The sequence below is a fragment of the Limanda limanda genome, chromosome 14, assembly GCF_963576545.1.
Source record: "Limanda limanda chromosome 14, fLimLim1.1, whole genome shotgun sequence".
Lineage (NCBI taxonomy): Eukaryota > Metazoa > Chordata > Actinopteri > Pleuronectiformes > Pleuronectidae > Limanda > Limanda limanda.
The window spans coordinates 24,242,660-24,262,858 of record NC_083649.1 but is presented as its reverse complement, the minus strand read 5'-3'; the positions used below and the strand labels follow the sequence as shown (position 1 = coordinate 24,262,858).

The 20,199-nt window shown below is 39.5% G+C and overlaps 1 protein-coding gene across 1 annotated transcript in view; it reads right to left on the bottom strand.

Moving 5' to 3' along the window:
- LOC133019884 (protein turtle homolog B-like) overlaps positions 1-20,199 on the bottom strand; it is a 107,289-nt gene that overhangs the window by 59,469 nt on the left and 27,621 nt on the right. The window contains exons 2-3 of the mRNA XM_061086472.1: positions 16,684-16,875; positions 6,768-6,914 (exon numbers count right to left, since the gene is read on the bottom strand). Of these exons, the coding sequence (XP_060942455.1) occupies positions 6,768-6,914; positions 16,684-16,875 (339 nt within the window). The remainder of the gene's footprint in view (positions 1-6,767; positions 6,915-16,683; positions 16,876-20,199) is intronic.

Here is a 20,199-nt window from a genome sequence, read left to right as displayed (position 1 = left end):
TTGACTTTGGAAACATCACACATTTATTTAACTTTAAAGATGTCTACACTGCCTGAGTGAGCAAGGAAGAACTGTTCATCTCTGTTGCTCTTCACACAAACTGATGATCACATTTATTCAGTTATTAATCCATGGTATCGGATCATGAATCCGGCTAGTTCCGGTCACTTTAACTCTACTGTCCTGGCTGTGTGTGACACATCGCCTTTTGGTTCAGTGTGTTGAAACAGCCCTGCTGAAGACACACAACAGACCATGACACTCTGAAGAACTGGCTGCGCCTCGCACACAGGCAGTGTGGCCTGGGCGTCATCAGGCAAGACAAAATAAGAGTCTCATTGCAAAAAGAAACGTGGTATAATAGTTGTTCAAATTATTGCCAAGCCCTACCACCAGCTTCAATAACTTTGGGGGGAGGGAAGTAGAGGTATTAATTTAGTTACAAACCTGACTAGATTCTGACCTTGTATCTGTTTCATCAAAAATTGTACATTGATTAAATGGCCTGAACAATAATTAGATCACTCTAACAAACACATCCTGTCTTCCTGCTCATCCTGTTCTCCACAAACACTCTGGAAGGAGTTTGCTGGTGATCTAAGTTCGCAGGAAAGAGACAGAGGTGTCAATTTGTTGAGTGAAGTGAGCGAGATATAGCACATCTTACCCACAGTCTATATGCGTCTACTTAGTACCTATATGCATCACCTTCAGTGCGTACCAGGCTGACGGCTATAATGCCAAGAGTAATCGCTGGTTAATGTTTAACTATCTCAAATTATTATGGATATGGAATAATGGATTACAAGAGAGGACAATAAATAGAGGACTTCACTGCTGGACCTTTAACTTCCTGTGACAGCCACACTTTAAAACATGGTGCTGCAACACCTTGACACATTGAGGGCACTCACTGCTTTACCAATGCACGAAACACAGCAATGTTATATTGTCCTCATGATTACATAAGATCTTCAGTCAGCCAAACATGAGTTTATTGAAACTTGGATGTGTGGATCTGAGGATTGGGTGGATTTATCAACTGAAGATGAGATCACATTAAATCCCATGAAAGGAGAATTGTGTTTTTTCTCCCACTATTTCTTTTAGCTCTTTTTTACTGGAAGGCTTTAACACTCTTGAACAATCTGCATATTCTGCTCAGTCAAACAGAGGAGCTTGGTCTGTATTTATCAAAAGGCTAAAAGTTTAAAATCTTATATGAAATATATATACCCTTTTAGTTTGTAGTGTAGCACTTTTGTCTCCCCCTGCTGTCAGTGAGAGTTATTACACAAACACTGCTTATGACATGTGTCCTTATGTCTTCGCTGTCGATCATAGAAATACTTCCTTTTGGATGCAAAGCCTTTTTTTATCTAAAAAATAAGAAACTCTTTTTTGACACTTTCTGGTTAGGTCCACCAAACTTGTTGCTGTAGCCCACTTCATCTGCATCACTCTGACAATCCCCTCTTCAGCTCTGGTAAACCAATCATTGTTGGTGGACGCACCATCACAACCAGAAATGTTGCCAGAGACAGATTTGAAACCCTGCTATGCAGCAAAAATGCAGACATTTGCCTTGTGTGAACTGGTTTGGTCAGGAACTGGATGATTTATGTTTCTTCATTTGGATAAGAGAAAATCCTGAATGATTTTTACAGACACTGATGGATCCTGTTTTGCTCTGAGTACATGCCTGTGTAGCTCCAGAATGACTGCTATGACAAACATCTAGCTCATGACAGTAGATCTGCTATAGTGTAGAACACACCACTGCTGCCATAAAAAAATAGGCATCCTTCCTGGACTGCTTTTTCCTGCCAGGTGGAAGTATTTCTTTGTCCTGTGGAGTTTATTGTGGATGACATCAGCAATCAGTAAGGCACAGCAGGGACTCCCCCGAGCCCTGGTCACCTGAACCTGGCACCTCTTCACTACTGTATGCCTCTCCATCCAAGGGTGAGGAAGACTCCTTTCACCTTTATTTCACCCTGCAAGCCTCATTGGTTCCAGTCTCCTCACCTTCCCTGTCAGTGAGTCAGGTGATCGCTCAATGCAGGAGCTGTCAGGAAAGAGCGCTCCCATGCCACCTTCTGTCCTCCATGTGAACCTCAAAAAGCCGGACGGTTGAACGACCGACCAGCTCCCACCAGCTGCTTTCATACGTGCAAATCGCTCAGCAAAGGTGAGTCTTCCACGACATACACCACCAGGATACTGTCTGTGAACCAAGCTAGCTCCCACTTTTTACAGTGAGGAGTTTATTCTCATATTAGTGCAGTTCTCATTGTAAACCTGCCTGTTTGGAATAGACTGTTTTCTAGGCCTTTGTTTTTGCTCCGGACACTACTACAGAATTATTGATTGTCATTAGTTAATCCTCCTCAGTTCTACAATATAATGTCACTTTTCATTGCGTGCGTGCAGAACCTTTTATGAACAGTCAATGCCGCAGATTGCAGTTAGAAAATGTATTCATCTTACCTAGTTTATCTGCAATTGAGATTTTATTTTTTAATTAGATGAAACGGAATTTGCTTCATTACTGTAACGTATGTGGCTTATATGTAAGTTTGAATGATTGACTCAACCAGTGTTATCTTTTTCATTTTTTGACACAGCTTTTCAAAATAAAAGCTCTGTAATTCAGATCGATAAACAAAACATTGAGTTTTAACTTTGAAGGTGAATTGCTAAAAAGGAATTGATTGTATGAATGTTGCTGCCATGTTGAAGATCGGCACCCGTGATACCCATTAATGTCTGTGTCGGTCCGATATGGTGAATAATATTAATAATATTGATCTGATCTGGAAGTGATTGTGACAAGTGGTTTGACCCAGTTCCAGCCGCTGCTGTAGTTTATCCGAGGACGCAGAAGAAGACGCGTTCAACTTGGTCACAGACTGCGGTGCCCCCAAGGACCGCTACAGAGCACTGGTCATCTGATAATTCAAATTTTATTATTTTTTGACAGTATCGCGTTTCCAAATCGCTGAACTGCACTGCACTTCCCCCAGCTGTTAACAGTACACATGCCAAGTATAAAGCATATGTAAAGAACGTTTCACAATAGGCGCATTCGTCATACATAAAGAGAGATATTTGTGGGATTTCACTGACTGTTTGTGTCACCTTTAGTGACATCTTGCTCTAACTTTGTCTAAGTGAAAAAACACTAGGAACTCACGAATACATGAGAATGTATTTAATTTCACAACTATCTCATCAATTAAACATTTTCCTTGTCCAACAGCAGCAGCAGCAACAGCGGGGAGGGCAGGGTGACTAGGATGTAGAGAACATCAAGTTTGTGAAGCTTCCTTTTAGAATAATTTTTCTAAAACGGGACTAACTGCAGATCTACTGTTCTCACTCGTTAAATATGCCTATGCTATGTAGGTATAGTCACACAGAGGTTTCTCGACTTGAAAATCTGATAATTAGTTTTTGTTTTGCTATTTCTCAATACACATTAATTGACACATCCCAGACCACAGTTGATCTCAACATTTTTGTAAAAGTAGCGACTCAGTCAGCTGTGTCCTGTACAACCCGATAGTGTGACTAATACAGAGCTGATAAAAGTGCTGCGGCTAATGTGGCAACAAGGCAACAGAGGAGGAGCAGCGGAAGAGAGACGGACATGAAGACAGAAGTAGAAAAAATAGGCTGCCTGAGGGCCTTTGGGAGAGAGAGGAGAGATGAGGCAGTCAAACAGAACAAGAGCAACGCTGATGAAACTGAGCTAATGTGCCATGACCACGAGGAGGAGGTGGGGTCTGGGGTGTGTCTGTTACCACAGCAACTGGCATCATCTTATACCGCCTGATTAAGTGACTCGAGGAATGTTTGAGCTACTGTACCAAGTGAAGCTGAGAATACATTTTTCTGTGAGAGTTCTGAGAGTGTTTACTTTTTTTGCGGGACTTTGTCCAAAGACAGGGTCAGTCACAAAGCATTTTGAGTTTACAGAGTTGTTCTTTGACCAAATGTACTCTGGACCTCTTACTTAATCAACTGATCCTTAGTACAATAAATGTGTATAAAGGCTTGACCTTCACAATTAAGCTTTATACTCTGCTATGATGACTGATGATTTTGGGAGGTTGTCTAATTTTAGTACAGCATAAGTTCTGCTGCTGATTCCAGCTTTTCAGGGTCAATGATTTGCTGCTTTTAATTCATTGTAAACTCTGATATATTTGGATTTTTGGACTTTTAGTTGGTCAAAATATGCAAGTCATTACCCGTGGCTCTGAAAAATGTGTGACTTGTTATAAGATAATAATTTTTAAGGATTTTGTTTTTTGGCAATTTTCATCATTTGTGGTCGATAGCTGCAAAATGACAGGACAAAGGAGAAAGTGATGCAACAAAGTAGTTGTGATGATATTCAGCTACTTCAACTCTAAGCTACAGGAGCACTCCTTAAAGCAAAACATTCATTTTTGGGGTTTTTGGAAAATAAATCAACAGATTCATTGATAATGACTGGATTTGTTGGTTAGAGCCTAAATCTCTATTGGTTGGAAGAAATGCAGCCAGTGCAGCAGGTGAAAGATGTGTCTGTGATGACCCCCTCTTTCTAGAATCAGTATTTAAGGCCCTGAATTGGTCCCATCTGTTTAACAGGTAACATTTTCTATCAGTCTGCCCTATTTTCTGTTTGGCTACTGCAGTCAGGCTCTTCAGTCAGACTGAGATCTCATTAGCAAATTAACACACCAGATTCTAGTATGAATTTCTCTTCCGTGTCAAAACCAGCACCTTTGTGCTTTTAATTTCATGCTTTGCTTTATTTCATTCCACAACATCTTAGCTTAGCTCGCGGTGGAGGGACACGTTTGTCGGCCGTAATTTGGAGGATTCTTCAAATTGGGACAGTCTAGTCGCGCCTCTGTGACGCAATCAGTCAATCTACAATCTACTTATGAAGCCAATGAAGTGTGGCCCCTAAATTGGGACACAGCTACTATTAATGTTTTACATAACACGTCGAATCTGTATCTGTATAATTTTTTAAGGTGAGTAATGTTATTTTGGTATATTTATTATTTTTCACTAGCCTGACGTCATACTCATAATTCTAGTCAGAATATGAGTCTGATACCGCTCCATTGGGCTGTGATTATGGGGCATGTTTCAACCGAACCAGGGAAAAAAAATGCCTCTTCGTTCAATTGGATAGACCTACAACCAATCAGAGCAACGTAGTATGTGACGTATGTTAAGCGACTGTTGGGGAGTAACGGAATACATGTACCGGCGTTACGTATTTAGAATACAAATTATGAGTAACTGTATTCCGTTACGATTACAATTTAAGTAGGTATTCAGAATACAGTTACATTGTTGAAATCAATGGATTACATGACGGTACTTCCCTGTTTCACGAGTTTATTCACTCTCTAAATAAATCTATGGAAATGCTGCAAATGCCGCTCGTAAATCCAAAAAAGGCAAAGCCCCCAGGAAGCAGCTGTAGACCAGGGCTGATGTAAGAGCGCCCCGGCCGCCAGCGGCATTAAGAAGCCTCACCGCTAACGGCCCGGTACCGTTACAGGCCCGGTACCGTTACAGGCCCGGTACCGTTACAGGCCCGGTACCGAGGCTCTGAGAGAGTTCCGTCGCTACCAGACATCTACGGAGCTGCTGATCTGCAAGCTGCCCTTCCAGCGCCTGGTGAGAGAAAACGCTCAGGATTTTGAGACCGACCTGCGCTTCCGGAGCTCCGCTGTCATGGCTCTGCATGAAGGCCAGCGAGGAGTAAAAACGGCAGTTAATCATTTTTTTCAAGCTCTCTCTCTTTTTATCTATATGACTGCTTGTGTGGCTGCAGTGGATGGGCAGAGGGGAACATTTAATAATATGATTGGTAAATTAATAAGTGCATTTGCTTGGGGAGTGCATTAGAAATTGCTTAATAAGCGACCATCGGGGTCAGCTGATAAATTAAACTTTTTCCGAATCCCGTAGGAAGGACAGCAAAAACATCTTTTCGATCTACAAATGCCTTGATCGCGTTTGTATGTTCCTCTTTCAAAATGAATGGGCTGTCGATGTCTTCTAAAACAGACTCAATGGCAGCATCTACACATTTCAGCTCTCCAGCGGCAGGCAGCGCTCTTTGGTGACGTGGTTGATTACGTTACTGTTGATCATCTCTCCATCTTCGTGTAAAGCCTGCCCTGACAATTTGATTGGTCCGAACAGCTTCTGTTGGGGCATAGTTTCTCCCCAACGGAGCAATGCCAGACAAAACTTCCCGACCTCAAATGTTGTAGGCGGGGCTAAGTTCGTCTGGCATCCAGGCTAATTTTTCACTGCTTTTCCAACCAATTTTCTTTTCCGCCTTTACATTTTGCATTGGTTGTTGAGTTAAAAATCGATTTTCATTAAATGATTCATTCAATATTTAATATTTAAATATATCAAATTTTATGATTTTGTGCATTAGAAATTGTATTATAAAAGCCTAACCTTCAAAATCCCATATGTTTGTCAAACTCTGTATGTGTATATGTGTGTGTGTGTGTGTGTGCCACAAATAACAGCATTAATAATCAGTATCACTAAAGTCATCCTCTTGCCTGGAGAGTCATTTTAAATATGTTACCATCAAAGGATGGATACCTGTGTCACCACATATCAATCACACATATGTACCACACACATCTGGTTCTCCACCAGTGTTGTCTCCTTTTATAAGTCTGATGTTATAACAAACAGTTTGGATAATTTTGGTTGATGGTCCTTACCATTGACGGTTAGATGCACCCAGCTGCCGTTGTGGAAGGTGTCATACTGCTGCTCCAGCATCAGCACCTTACACTCGTACCAGCCCTGGTCGTCTGAACGCACATTCTCTATCCGCAGGGAGGACTTGCCATGCAGTGTGGCACGGCCTGGCCAAACGAGACGCAGATGTGGTGTCAGCAGCAAAGGAACACAGAGGTGAGAAGGACGGATGGATTTAATTTAATGAGGGGCAGGAAGACACAGGTGAGAGGCGAACGAACAAAGAGAAGAGAGAAGAGAAAAACACCAGATGAATGTCAAAGAGAGAACCAACCTTTGAACAGTTCAGATATAAATATGCACGGATCACTAAGCGCACATTGGTGTGCTAAGCGTGGGTGTCTCAGGGTGACATGACAGCCCATAAGACCTGTTTCTGGACAGAGACACCAGAGCACTGTTGATGCACAACATCAAAGTAGGATACAAAATGCAGCTGTAAATGCAGAGTGAAATCTGTCACTAAAGACGTCCTCATCTCTGTGCGTGGCGCTCTATTTTGGAGATGCATTGAGGCAAGGACAGGTCATTACTTCCTTTGAGGAGTGGAAAGTGGCCAACATGACAACATGACAACAGAGAACGCTCTAGGTTACACTGGAGTCACAGTCCGTCAAAACAGATAAGGCGTTGGTGAGCAGAGTCAGGAATAGCTGCTTTTACTTTTACAGATCAAAAGCTCAAAGAGGGGGATTGATGATGTTGCTGTGGGCAATCTGGCAACTAGATCATAACAGATGGCAACTGGCAATAAGGGCTAAACAAAGTGCTTTCAGGGAACACATGCAGGCTCAAAACATCAGCATTATCAAAGCCTAGCTGTCCCTCATTAATCCCTTCACTCTCTCCTCTCCTCTCCATTTTGAGGGTATTCCTGTTTCATTTTTGTTCACCTTCATAAATCTCCTCTTTAGCATGACAAAACAGGTAGGAGCTGCAGTGCCGGCTGCCTCAATGCCATTCAAAGTAGTGTTTGTTGCCTAGCCTGTGTAAGTTGGAAGATAACTGTATATTTGTCTGCTTCAGTTGTTATTTATACAGATCAGAGACAAATTGAAGGAAAAAACTGAAAAATGAGAAGAGAACCAGGATGACAGTGGTCCTGTCTGTAGAGCACAAGGTCTCACTGAATGGTTTGACGAGTGATGTGAATCATATGCTATAGTATTCATAGCCCAGTTGAACGTGGTGGGCGATTTTTTCAAAGACATCTAGCTCCACCAGCAGTATCTAAACACTAAATGAGGGAGTATCTTTTTGGGAGAATGGCGTTGGAGTTCAGAGAACTGTATGGATCAATGCCAAGGCACACTGAAGATGACGGTGGCCCACAGCCTTACTCAGACACTTAAATGTTGTTTGTTTTCTTAATTCTTTGCCCGTATTTAAATCTGATTATATTGTCCAGATTCTGACCATGAATTTCTCTTCTATTGGCTGACTGGAATCTTTACAATGTCATCAAAGTGTTTATATTTACTATAAACTATCAGGATCATTTACTGTCCATTGGTCATACATAATGTGACACTACGCAATTTGTCCTATCATTTTATTTTAGGGATGGGGATCAGAAATACAGAAGGACGTTAGGGTCATAGTCAGGGTGACGAAAACAGACTTGAAATTAAACATGTTTCGTTTAATTTCAAGTGTCATTTGTCAAGCATCATGGCAAAAAAAAGTTAATGAAAAATAAATGTGCAATTATTAATTTGTCAATGAAGACCAATCAGTGAGTTGACTTTGCAGGGAAACACTCCCAAGGATGAAAAAGGTAAATCTAGGCCTTATTACAGTTGGAAACATTCAACATTCAGTTGAAGTAGTTAAGAGAACAAACGCTCTTAGATAAAGTTAAAGATTAGTTTTAACATAATGTTTTGGCTAAAGCCAGCTGTGAGAAGCATCATCATCCCTACCATCTGACAACAGACAACTCACTAAAGAGAGTTTTGACAAATGGATTTCCATGACTTTTCCATGACTTTTCAATAACTTTAAACCAAATTTCCATGACCAAACATTTTGTGAAATCGGTGTATAAATGAAAAAGTGACAAAATGTAGTATTTAAACTAACAATGACAATTCCAAAGCATACAGTATACCGTAAATTACATAAATGAATGAGAGACAATAGTTTGATTAAAAGACATGTACTTTTCCATTTGTAGCCAAGCATGGTTAAATTTACACTTCCCTGGCATAGTGCATTATCCCGCCTGTTTCCCCACCAAACTTTTCAGTTAGTATGAGATAGTATGCCTGCTTACATTTTGAGCATATGTCTTTTAAAAGCATATGAATTATTTAAAAACAGGCATAAATGAACAACATCAAAATATGAATATAACAAATTTCCATGACTTCTCCAAAACTTTTGGGATACAAAAAATGTCAAGCACTTTTCCAGGCCTGGAAATAAACATTTTACAATTCAATGACTTTTCCAGTTTTTCAAGACCGTAGGAACCCTGTAAAGAGCTCCAGCTATTACATAAGAGAAGTGAGACCTAATGTACACTAGAGAATTTTCAACTCTTAACATATTGTAAAAACGTGGCCTCTCATTGGGAACATTTTTACAGCACTTTATGGTGCTGTAGACTTAATCTAATGCTCATTAAAAGCTCATGATGGAAATCATTTGGTCTTATCAGATATCTTGAAGGTGGGTTGCACCACCTGCATTTCTGTACAGAATGGAGATTCATGAAGCCAGCTGAACGGTTGTCAACTTGTCACTTTGAGCAATTATTAAAAAAAACAATGTTTGACAGATCGGGACTAAATTAAACACCAGATAAGCGGTTTGTTTCAGATGTACTTTCGACAATAACAACCTGCCACAGTATTTATGGAATCCCTAAACTAAGGATGTTTTCATGCACACTTAAAATATAAATGAGGCAAATAGGCAGGATACCATTTTGAATTCTGTCTACTCTCTTATCTACATCAAGGAAACAGAAACACATACTGCGATGTCAAACACCATCATATACCACAGCATTGATAATGATGTACATATATTCACTGCCATGCTGGTGACATGACCTCAATACTGTGTGACTTCAAAGGTCACATCCTACTCAATTATAGCAGAAAATCTCTGGTGTCGTGTGAAAACAGCAGCAGTGCTATGATGCACTCTGTTCTGCAATGTTTACTAATGCTAAATCTATTTTCAGGAACTCTAGTTTGGATTTGACAAGCACAAGTTGTAATCCTACTATCACTTACTTTAAAGCCACAAGAAGAAGATTTGAGGTACGTGGGTTGAAGCTAGGATGGTAATGGTACGTGCAATATGACACATCATTGATTATCAAGTAGATAGGCTACACAGGCATACCCACATTTTATTCTGTTTTCAATAATTTAAACCTTTTCAACAGCAGGCGTGATGTGTGAAATTATTGACAATACAAAAATAAATAAGTAAAATCAGCCTTATTCTCAGCTCCATATGAATACACAAGCAGTTCCTGTGTTCTCGAACATATCTAAAGGTCATTGAAATGTTATTTGACTGAGGACATATGAAGGAACTCCACTTAAATTTCCCACTGGGCTTCATCCTCTTGCATACTTTTCTTCTTCATCTACTGTTTTGTGATTACAAATTAAATTCTGGAACATATATCATCTAATTTTTATTTGATCTGCTAGTTAATGACTCCTCAACTTGTACCACTGCTGTGCTAACCAGCCTATTAGCACAGCATTAAAGAGATGAACTATTCTGAGAATGAAGACATGAGCAGAAATGTCATGACATAAATAACTGTAAAGATACAGTTGGCTTCAGTGTGGCTGAAAAGCGTATCTTGAAAGACGGCCTTTTAGACCAGAAGCTGGGATGATGCCATCACTATGTAATCCAGCTCTGGCAGACCATTTTATTTTATTATCAGGAAAACTAGATGATGCATAAACATTTTATTGACTATTTCCAGATAAAATGGGAAAATTCAGGCAATTTTTTTCAAACCAGTGACAATGTGTTACTTTGCTATTATCAAACCAAGCAGATAAATTTCCCTAGTTTAAATTACATATAATTCTTCAGTCGGGTTATTTCCCTGCCCCATATAAGTCTCGCGGAAGGAGCCTGTGTGATCTCTCATTGTACAATAAAATTCCCTATGGATGATCTCGATATATAGCGTTCACAAGAACAAGAGGTCAACATGACCTTGACCTTTAACCATTCTACCACCAAAATCTAATCAGTGAATCTTTGAATCAAAACAATGGTGCAACAAACATGAATATTTACCAAATATGAAGAAGTTCCCTCAAGGCGTTGGTATATGGTAATGGTAAATGGTTTTCTATTTATATAGCGCTTTTCTAGTCTTGACCACTAAAAGCGCTTTACAGTACAGTTTTACATTCACACACACATTCATACAGTGCATCTATTCGCAGCACTTTGTTATTTTATGGGGGCCAATTCAGGGTTCAGCATCTTGCCCAAGGACACTTCGGCATGCAGATGGGTCAGACTGGGGATCGAACTACCGACCCTCAGGTTGGAGGACATCTGCTCTACTCCTCAGCCACAGCCGCCCTTACAAAGGGACAACCCATAAACATAAAGCTTCAAGCCACTGACTGTGTCCACCGCAGAGGCTTTCAATAAATTCCATATAATCTACTGATGGGTCTACCATATTGGATGTTACACAACTCATATGTAATCAAACTTTTCTGAATGCTTGTCCGGTTCAGAGCTTGAGTGTGCATTGTTTAACTGCCCAGACCGAGCTGTGTCTGCAAAAAAATATGACAAGGGAACAGAACGGTAGCCCTAAGGTAAATGCCAGTCAGCAGGACTTTTGTTCATTGCAGTAATTATGACACAAGTCCAGCTGTTCCTCCAACCTTGTTCTGTTCAGTCAGTGCAGCCCCATGTCTTGTCTCAGCTATATCAGCTTTTTGCAGTTGACACATAGCAGCCTTTCACAGAGCTCTACTACTCATGACTGACATTAACTGTGATAACAGAAGAGGACGTTGCTTTTGCTGTGGGTTGACATGCCACCACTGCTGAAGTGCTCATCAAAGGTAGTGTGACTTTTATACTGTGAACTGCACAGGTTTCATTAGATGTCCCATTGGAGCGTTATTTTAAACTCAAGGCAAAAATATTAGCTTTGAAGCAGATTTATGACCATCAGTAAATGTCTACTTGGTTACGTCATTTCTCTTTTCAATTCCACCATTCTTCTGGTACGCCTACAAGATCTTTGACGATGGTTTAGGACATTCAACAATGTAAAGTTCAAGTTTTACTCTAGCTTTCTTCCTGAATGGCTATTTCTGAATATCTGCCTCTTCCTCTCTTTTTCAGAAAAATATTTAATATTTAGTCTTTTCCTCTCACATTGGGTTTCTCCTTCCTCCTCTTTTTAAAGATAAGACAATGCATAGTTGTAACCCAGGGCAGATGGGTATCTTGGAAACAGTGCCTCTGTAGTTGGCTGGCTCTATAACCCTTCACATCTGAAGAGAGCATAATACAAGTCTCTATATATCTCTGCAGCTCTGACCATGACCTGTGACTTTATTCCATGATTTAATGCATGGGCCACAGTGGGAGGTTGGTGTCAGTCTGCATGTGGCTACAGACATTTCAGTAGCTGGCTATTGCAATTTCAAACAAACAGATAAATCACTGACTCACCAAAGGATATAACAGTGATGTGTTTTCAGCACTGGGATATGAAACATGAAGAGATTGAAGAAAGCAACAAGAACTATGCTCATATTGACAAATCGCAATTTATCTCATGGGCATAGCATGATGTAACATCTTCTGCCTTTAATTCGCAATGAGAGTAAGGAAAAATTACCAAAAAAAACATTTTTAACGGGGAAAAAACATAAAGAACATCAACACAAATGATGAGGTGGTTAAAAAAAAAAATCCTGAACATAAAGAGAGTCAACAGTTTGTAGTTGACTTGTAGCAACTGCAGTATTTTGGGTTATACTTTCCAAACTTAAAGAACCAACCAGCAATACATATTTGGCATGAAACATTATTTACTATTTACAGAGACTTATTGCATTGTCGATTGTAAATTGATAAAAATTTCCACATTTGCCCACTGATCTATACTTTATAGCAAAAGTTTTATCTTTTTATCTTTCTTTTATCAAAATGTTATAACAAGTTTTTGATTTCTACATTTTGTCAGTATGGCCTATTAGGTTTACAGTGGGGTGGCCTGACAATGGTCTCACACGGCTGGAATGGCTTCTCTTTGGAAGGGCATCTGATGTCAACTGGTAGTGATGATGATGATGCTAGTCACAGGGGACCAAAAATATATTGTTAAAACTAATCTTCCCCTTTCTGATCGACAAGCATGACTTGCAAAGACAGCAATTACTCACCTGCATAACAATTTCTGTTAGAATGTGATCTTGTGGTGGCTGTCTGTTGAACACCCAACTCCACTGATTAGCATTAAATTTAACCAAGAGCACCGGTCCTTACATCTGATTGTTTACAGCTGTAATGATGCTGATGAGACTGGACTTTTTCATCATGTAAGTGTTTCCTAATAAACTATGCACACTGGCTTGACTTCAACAACAAATTCATAATTTTTTTTCAATTTCTCTTGAAAAGCAGACATTCCCCATCTACTTTACTTGACAGTCCCCTGGTTACTTCAGCAATGACACAAAACACAGAGGCATGTCTTCCCACTGATTGTTTTTCATTTTCTTTTATTGCAGAGAAAAATTATTGCTGTCATGAGGTACATTTTTAAGAATTATCTTGCAGGCCAGATCAAATTGTCTGCTGGAGGTTTGCCATCCCTGCCTCACAGGAAGAGCTTATGCACAGCTTTGAATTTGAAATGTGTCATCTAAAAAATCTAGGACTTAAATGAAATGTCATTCTACCCTATGACTTAGTGAGACTACTACTGACTTTGGTGACCATCTGACTTGTACTTTAGTGATACTGTGAGACTGTCATTTGTAATGTTGTATCTCAACAGTTACTAGATGCACTCCCATGACATTTGCTGCACTGGTGTATTCGTGTTTTCCTCAGGATGAATTTGACTGGTGACTAAAGTGTCTAATTTGGTGTGTGTGACTTCATGTATTAGTCAGTGAATGTTAACATGTAATGCTAACAGCAAATAATATCTGATCCCCCAGATACATTTGCTAATTTGATATTATTACACAGTATCGGTCTGACAAGAACATTCATGGATCTTTGTCATGGTAGTGACAATCATAAAATTGCCTTTGACAGGGACTTTGCATTTCATTCATATCCTACTCGCCTTTTTAATGTGATCAGAAACATAGCTTCTGCAATGTAACTGTCAGTCCTATCAGGGGGATCAGTTATCAATGAAGTCTAAGTGTATAGGGATACAGAAAGATTAAACAAATATTCTGTTTTCCAGTCAGTCAGATCTTTTTTCTCCCTGCTGCAGGAGGCAGGTGGGATAAGAAGTGTAAACAGTTAAACAAAACTTTCATTGTATCTGATGCAGACAGTCACTGCGGTTACATGTGTCCGATTTAAACCCGATTTCTGGCGTTGTCCGGTTTCAATCGAAGATCCATGTCATGTAACTCCACAAATCTAGATTTCTTGTGTCTGACTGAAGTCGGATAACCACCCCCAGATAAGTAGATCGGATTTGGCTGTATATCGGACAACGCGCGCATGTAACTCTGGAAGCTAGACAACAACTGGAGTTAACGTCTTTGCGCATGCTTGAGATCCTGCCCCCCCCTCCCTGGCCGTGACCCGGAAGTCGACAGTTAGATAAAATGTCGCTGCCCGGTGCCGGCCGGCAAAAACAAACAAACAAACCATTCTAATCAAATGCGCCGTTCGCATTCGCAGTACTCCTAGAGTTAACATGCACAACATCATGTAGAGGGACGTAGCTTCACCTTGCTCTCCGTTCGTCATCTTTCTCGCATGCTGAGTTGAAGGCTGTTGTTGTTAGTGGTGACGAGGTCAAGCGGAAATGGTCGATCACCACTAGCTGTAATGAAAACAGCGCCACCTATCGTAGCGGGGTATGAAATGCTTTCGGACAAGAGTCGGATTTCTCAGTGCCATGTACCCTGAGATAGAGCAGTTAACCCCCCATGGATAGAGAAACCGGGCTTCAGCCGAAATCGGGTTTATGCCATCATGTAAACGTAGTGAGTGACAAATCAACATGCTCCACAAGGGACATCCTCCTCTACTCATGCTGCCACAGCTCAGTGGGTTATTTTTCCCCCCTGTTTCTGTTGTTGCGTTTTGGGACCTTAACAGTGAGTACAAGGTTGGAGAGAGGCAATCTGATCACTGCAATATTAAATTGATCCTGTATCAAAATTTTGAAATATCTGAATACTTGTTTAAGCTTTATCTTACAAAGCTTTGTCAAGAATAAGCAAGTGTCTTTGCTAGTTTTAGACATATGCAGCAATTCCCATTGTAGCAAATGCCCAGCAGACATCTTGAAGAAATCTCAAGGTTTTCAGTGAAACAAAGAAACAAGTCAATATTTGATAAATTCTGGCATCCAGGCAACAGCTGCCATTTCTTATATAATTGGTTAAAAAACCTTGGAAGTCTCTTCCTCAGATCTCCAGAGGCTATTATTCCAATAACAAGATATCTGCAGTTTAAACAGTGAGAGAGACTTTGCTGGACATCAGGACACATAGAATTTTCTTTTGAATCACTTTCAAAAAATTATTATTTACCATAGTTCATTATTAACTTTGACTTTTTTTTTTTAGAAAGATCAACACTTGACTGACAAGTGTATTGTTTTAAGTAAGTTTTGTCTATTTTGCAACTATATTTTTAAAAAGTTGGTTATGTAAATTATTTATTATCAAGTATTATTTTTAATGGCCATTGGCCATTGGAAGTTAAAGAGGATACTTGCAGGTCTGTCTGAAGCTGTATTTGTTTTTGATGTCTATATAGATTCTATGGATTAGGGTAAAAAAAAAAGCAAAATCATCTTTCATGATCAATTATTTGTTATTGTGTTACACTCTGTAGAGCGATGCAGTTTAACTAATTATTATATTGGATTGATTATGCAAAATTTCTTTAACTGACTCTTCCAACTCTCCTTCAATTTTGTATGATATGAATGAATGAATGCATGATGAAAACCACTTTGAAACAAAAGCATTAAAGAAAGAAGGTTTAGTCCTGAGGTTCAGTGATCAGAGGAAAGGATCTCATTAGAGCTTTCTACACTGGTTAGCAATCATATTTATTATGATGAAATTACCTTACGATGCGTTTTGTAATTATTTTGATGAGAGACCCCTAGCGCCAGAACATTACATATCTCTTCTTCTCTCATTGAGAATTACTGGATCCAAGAAGATTCAAATATTGTTGATTTCAAAAGGACAGAATTTTCCCACTGCTTTACTGAACAAAAGTCCATTGTCAGTGTGTAAAGCATTAACCCTTCACGTTCCACATCACATTTGTATACATTTTATACTGAATCCTGAAATGAAGCTTGTGGGTACAAAATGCTATCTCAGATTTTAGTCAAACAAATGACACTTTAAAATTTGGTGCCGTTTTTGCACATCATTCAGAAGCTCAAAAGCTCAAAGTGAAGTGGCAGCAAGTAAAGCACATTTCTTCAGTAAAGTAAGATCTTTACAACTAAATTTAAATTGAAATGTGTTTTGTTTCACTTCAAATTTTTCTCCAGTGATGTGAAATGTACAAATGGGGATTACAGCATCACTGTTGGGTGTGGTTAGACATGCAACACCTCTACCAAGAGTGAGCTGCTTTTCAGCCATGTTGCTTTTCAAAATGTGACAGTGATAAGTATCTTACCAGCATATTCTGGGTCCACGTGAGGAGGGTAGAAACGAAAATTGATGAAGAAGGGGATGGGCATTCCATACTTGAACCACTCCACCACATAGGGCTGGCCGTTCAGGGGGTGGGACACGTCGCATCCCAGGATGACGTTCTCTCCTGCACGTGCCGTCACAAACTGGGGCTCCTCTCGCACTCCGTGGGCACCTGGTAAAACAGTATGCACAGGTCAGCCCAGTCCACACTCACAGTCCACTTTAAGCCTTGAGCTAAAAGTATATGTATATATATATATATATATATATATATATATATATATATATATATATATATATATATATATATATATATATAGTGTTGAATAAAACTCATAGTCACATTAAAGCCAGTACAATATTCCTATGTATAATATTCCTGTCACCACAATACAAATAGTAGGAAAGAACAGTTGTGTATAGGCATGAAGATGATTTGAATACTCAGATCAAATGTGTGAAAACAAAGTAAAAATGACTCTTTTTGTGTTATTGTTTGAGGGTTTGATAATTACTAATCTTATTTCTATGTGGTGATCACAAGACCTACACTTGTTTTCTAATATTGAACAGTCCATACAGTTAAAACGGAGAGAATTGCTTGAAGTAATAGATTTGAAATATACTCGTTGATTTTGTGGTGTAGAGTTAAATCTTCAAACTCATGCCACGTTCATGTGTGTTAATATGAATCTACTGCCATCAGTGAGCTATACAGAGGAAGCCGGATATAGTGATCTTGGATATAGTGATTAACAATTTCTATGGATGAAAAACACTGTTACCTTTCCCTCAAGTTTGGGGATTATCATACTAAAGCTATGCAATTGGTTATAGTACTCAAATTTACTTATAGTGATCAATTGATCAACTTGGCCCGGGACAAACGTGATCACTGCAAGCACTTTCCACTGTATTAGCTTGGTATAAGGACTGGGAAGGGGATAAAACATAGTTGGCTGTTTGACTGGGCGGTATGTGCAAGACTATTCTTTGGCTTTTATTTGCTTAACAATGCTAAGACGTTTTGGATTAGGCATACTTTACAATCATATTTGCAAATACATGAAATAACAGATACATTATGGCTCTTAATAGTGTTGGCAGTAGGGCTACATTATTAGTAGCACATATTCCTAGCTCATGTCTGTACAGTACTTTAGTCTGACATAAAGTTATCGTTGCTAAAAAAAGATGCACCCCTGGAACAGATCTGGTAAATACAGAAAGCATCATTGGGGTAATCAGGTTCCTGGTTTAGAAGGATGATTTCATTAATTTGTAATATATTTGTAATGTTTTTTTCAATTATATTGTTTTGGTTATTGGTTAAAATATTATGTGTTTCTATAGTTTTTGCTATATTACTGAAAGGGTTCTTACTCTGGTCAGTCATTGAATGCTGTATCTTCACCTTTGTGTTCAGACTGTTGGATCAGTTTGCTCTGTTCAGTTCTACTAAGGGTTTAGTTCTGTTTCGTGGAACAGACATTAGAAAACACCCAGTAGTAGGTTCTTCTGCACACAGTTGACACAGCCTACTGCCTGCCAGGTCTCTCATTGGTGAAAGCAAACAGTGTACCATGATGTATCAAGTTGTGTGCACCGGTAACCAATGAGATTTCATCAGCAAACAACTAAGACAAGGGACAAATCACAAGTTTTGGGGTTATATTCTGTAGCATGGCAAAAATGGAAGTCTGAAAACTTTTAACAATATATTTAGAGACCGACCGAAAGGACTACAATCCTTTATTAGTGCGGAGGTCAGGAAAATGAACGGAAAAATTCACTACAACTCTTCCCTAGTAGTGGTGCTATCAAACCACTCTGACGAGGCAGAAGAAAATATTTAGAGACCAGGCTCAGGAAAATGATCAGCGGCAGTGTGAAGTTTTATTTATGCAAATACCATACCTATAGTGGCTGCAGGTTCAAAGCTTGAGCTATACTGCATTGATACTTAATTAATATTTCGATGTTTAAAATAATAAATAACTATATTATACCTATTTGCAAAGATTTTGGCATCAGAACAAAACTGACATATTGTTAAAACATGATTAAGATTTGTAGTGACCCCCTCTGCCTAAAAACAGCACCAGTTCTCCTCAGTACACATGCACACATTTGTCTTAACAGGTTACTTCATCCAATTGGATTTAGTTTCAACCTTTTCGGTCCCCATGGCAACTTCAGCAACACCACATGAGGACCACAAGATTGGTCAACCTGGGCTGCTTATGTTTCTGCCACAACTATAGAATAATGCTGTTGCAGATTGCTGTGAACAAAATCTGAACAAAACTCAAAATGAGATCTGTTATCTTCTCCTTCTCTTCCCTAGTGACACACATCTTCACTGCAAAACTGCATGCAGCAGACTGTTTGCTGGATTGGACCCAAGCTGCCTGATTAATTTGCATTGCTGCTGGAGTCAAACACTTTTCCTCGACATTTTAACTAATATACAATAAAGTTTAAATGCCCTAAATGGAATTACTACAGTGGGAAATGCTGCAGAAAAAGTCAAACTAAATTTCTGGATGCTCCCTTTACTCTTATCTGCACCAACCTCTTCCCTTAAGGCTGAAATATGCTACTCCAACTCCGTTAAGGACGGACGGACAGACAGATACGACATATCATTTATGGTTCTCCGAAGGATGTGGGTGCTGAAAACAATTCATCGCCAGAGCAGTAGGTGGCTCAACGGTTTATAGTCTCTGATGGAAAACACAGGCTGTAGCAGCGGGCTACAAACTGGCATCCTGCACAGTGTCCGGCATTGTGTCCGAGGTGTGCAAGGAGTTGTGGACAGCTCTACAGCCAGACTACCTACCCTGTCCCTCAACCAGCCAGTGGACGGTGATAGCAACGGACTTTTGGCAGCTCTGGATGAAACAGGAAGTGTGAGATCCGGAAATGTGAGATTCCGGAAATGATATCGTTCGGAAATTATGTCGTTAGAGGACCAAGCACAGCCAAGGCTCCGAAGGCTCTCCGAAATACTGATGTATGGTTAGAAAAATCAGAGGTGTACTTATAGCTCTCCGAGGTGCTCGGAGAGGGCGTTCCACGTCCGAGATGGTGTTCCCATGTGTCTGTCTCTGTCAAAACGTTTATTTTTGCCATGTAGTGCAACATGGGAAATTGACCTCCAAACAAATAAACACTTACCATAATATTAATAATATTCCAGGCCAACATTTAGCCTGAAAGGAATATTGAAGTTTTGGTAGCTGGACTTTAAAGGGTGGGTTGTTATCCAAATTATTCATCACAATACTTCAATGTCTCTAAAAAGAGCAGTCTTATTATCTTTCTAGTAATATGAATGTTACCACAATTAAATAAAAATAAACAAAATTAATATCTAATGCAGATGTCGACCATACACTTTAACTTCCATTATGCAAAGGTCACCATGCCAATTTCTCTTTCTTCACTGAGGAAAAATGGAATGGTGCAACACATGGCCGAGATGTGCTTGAAG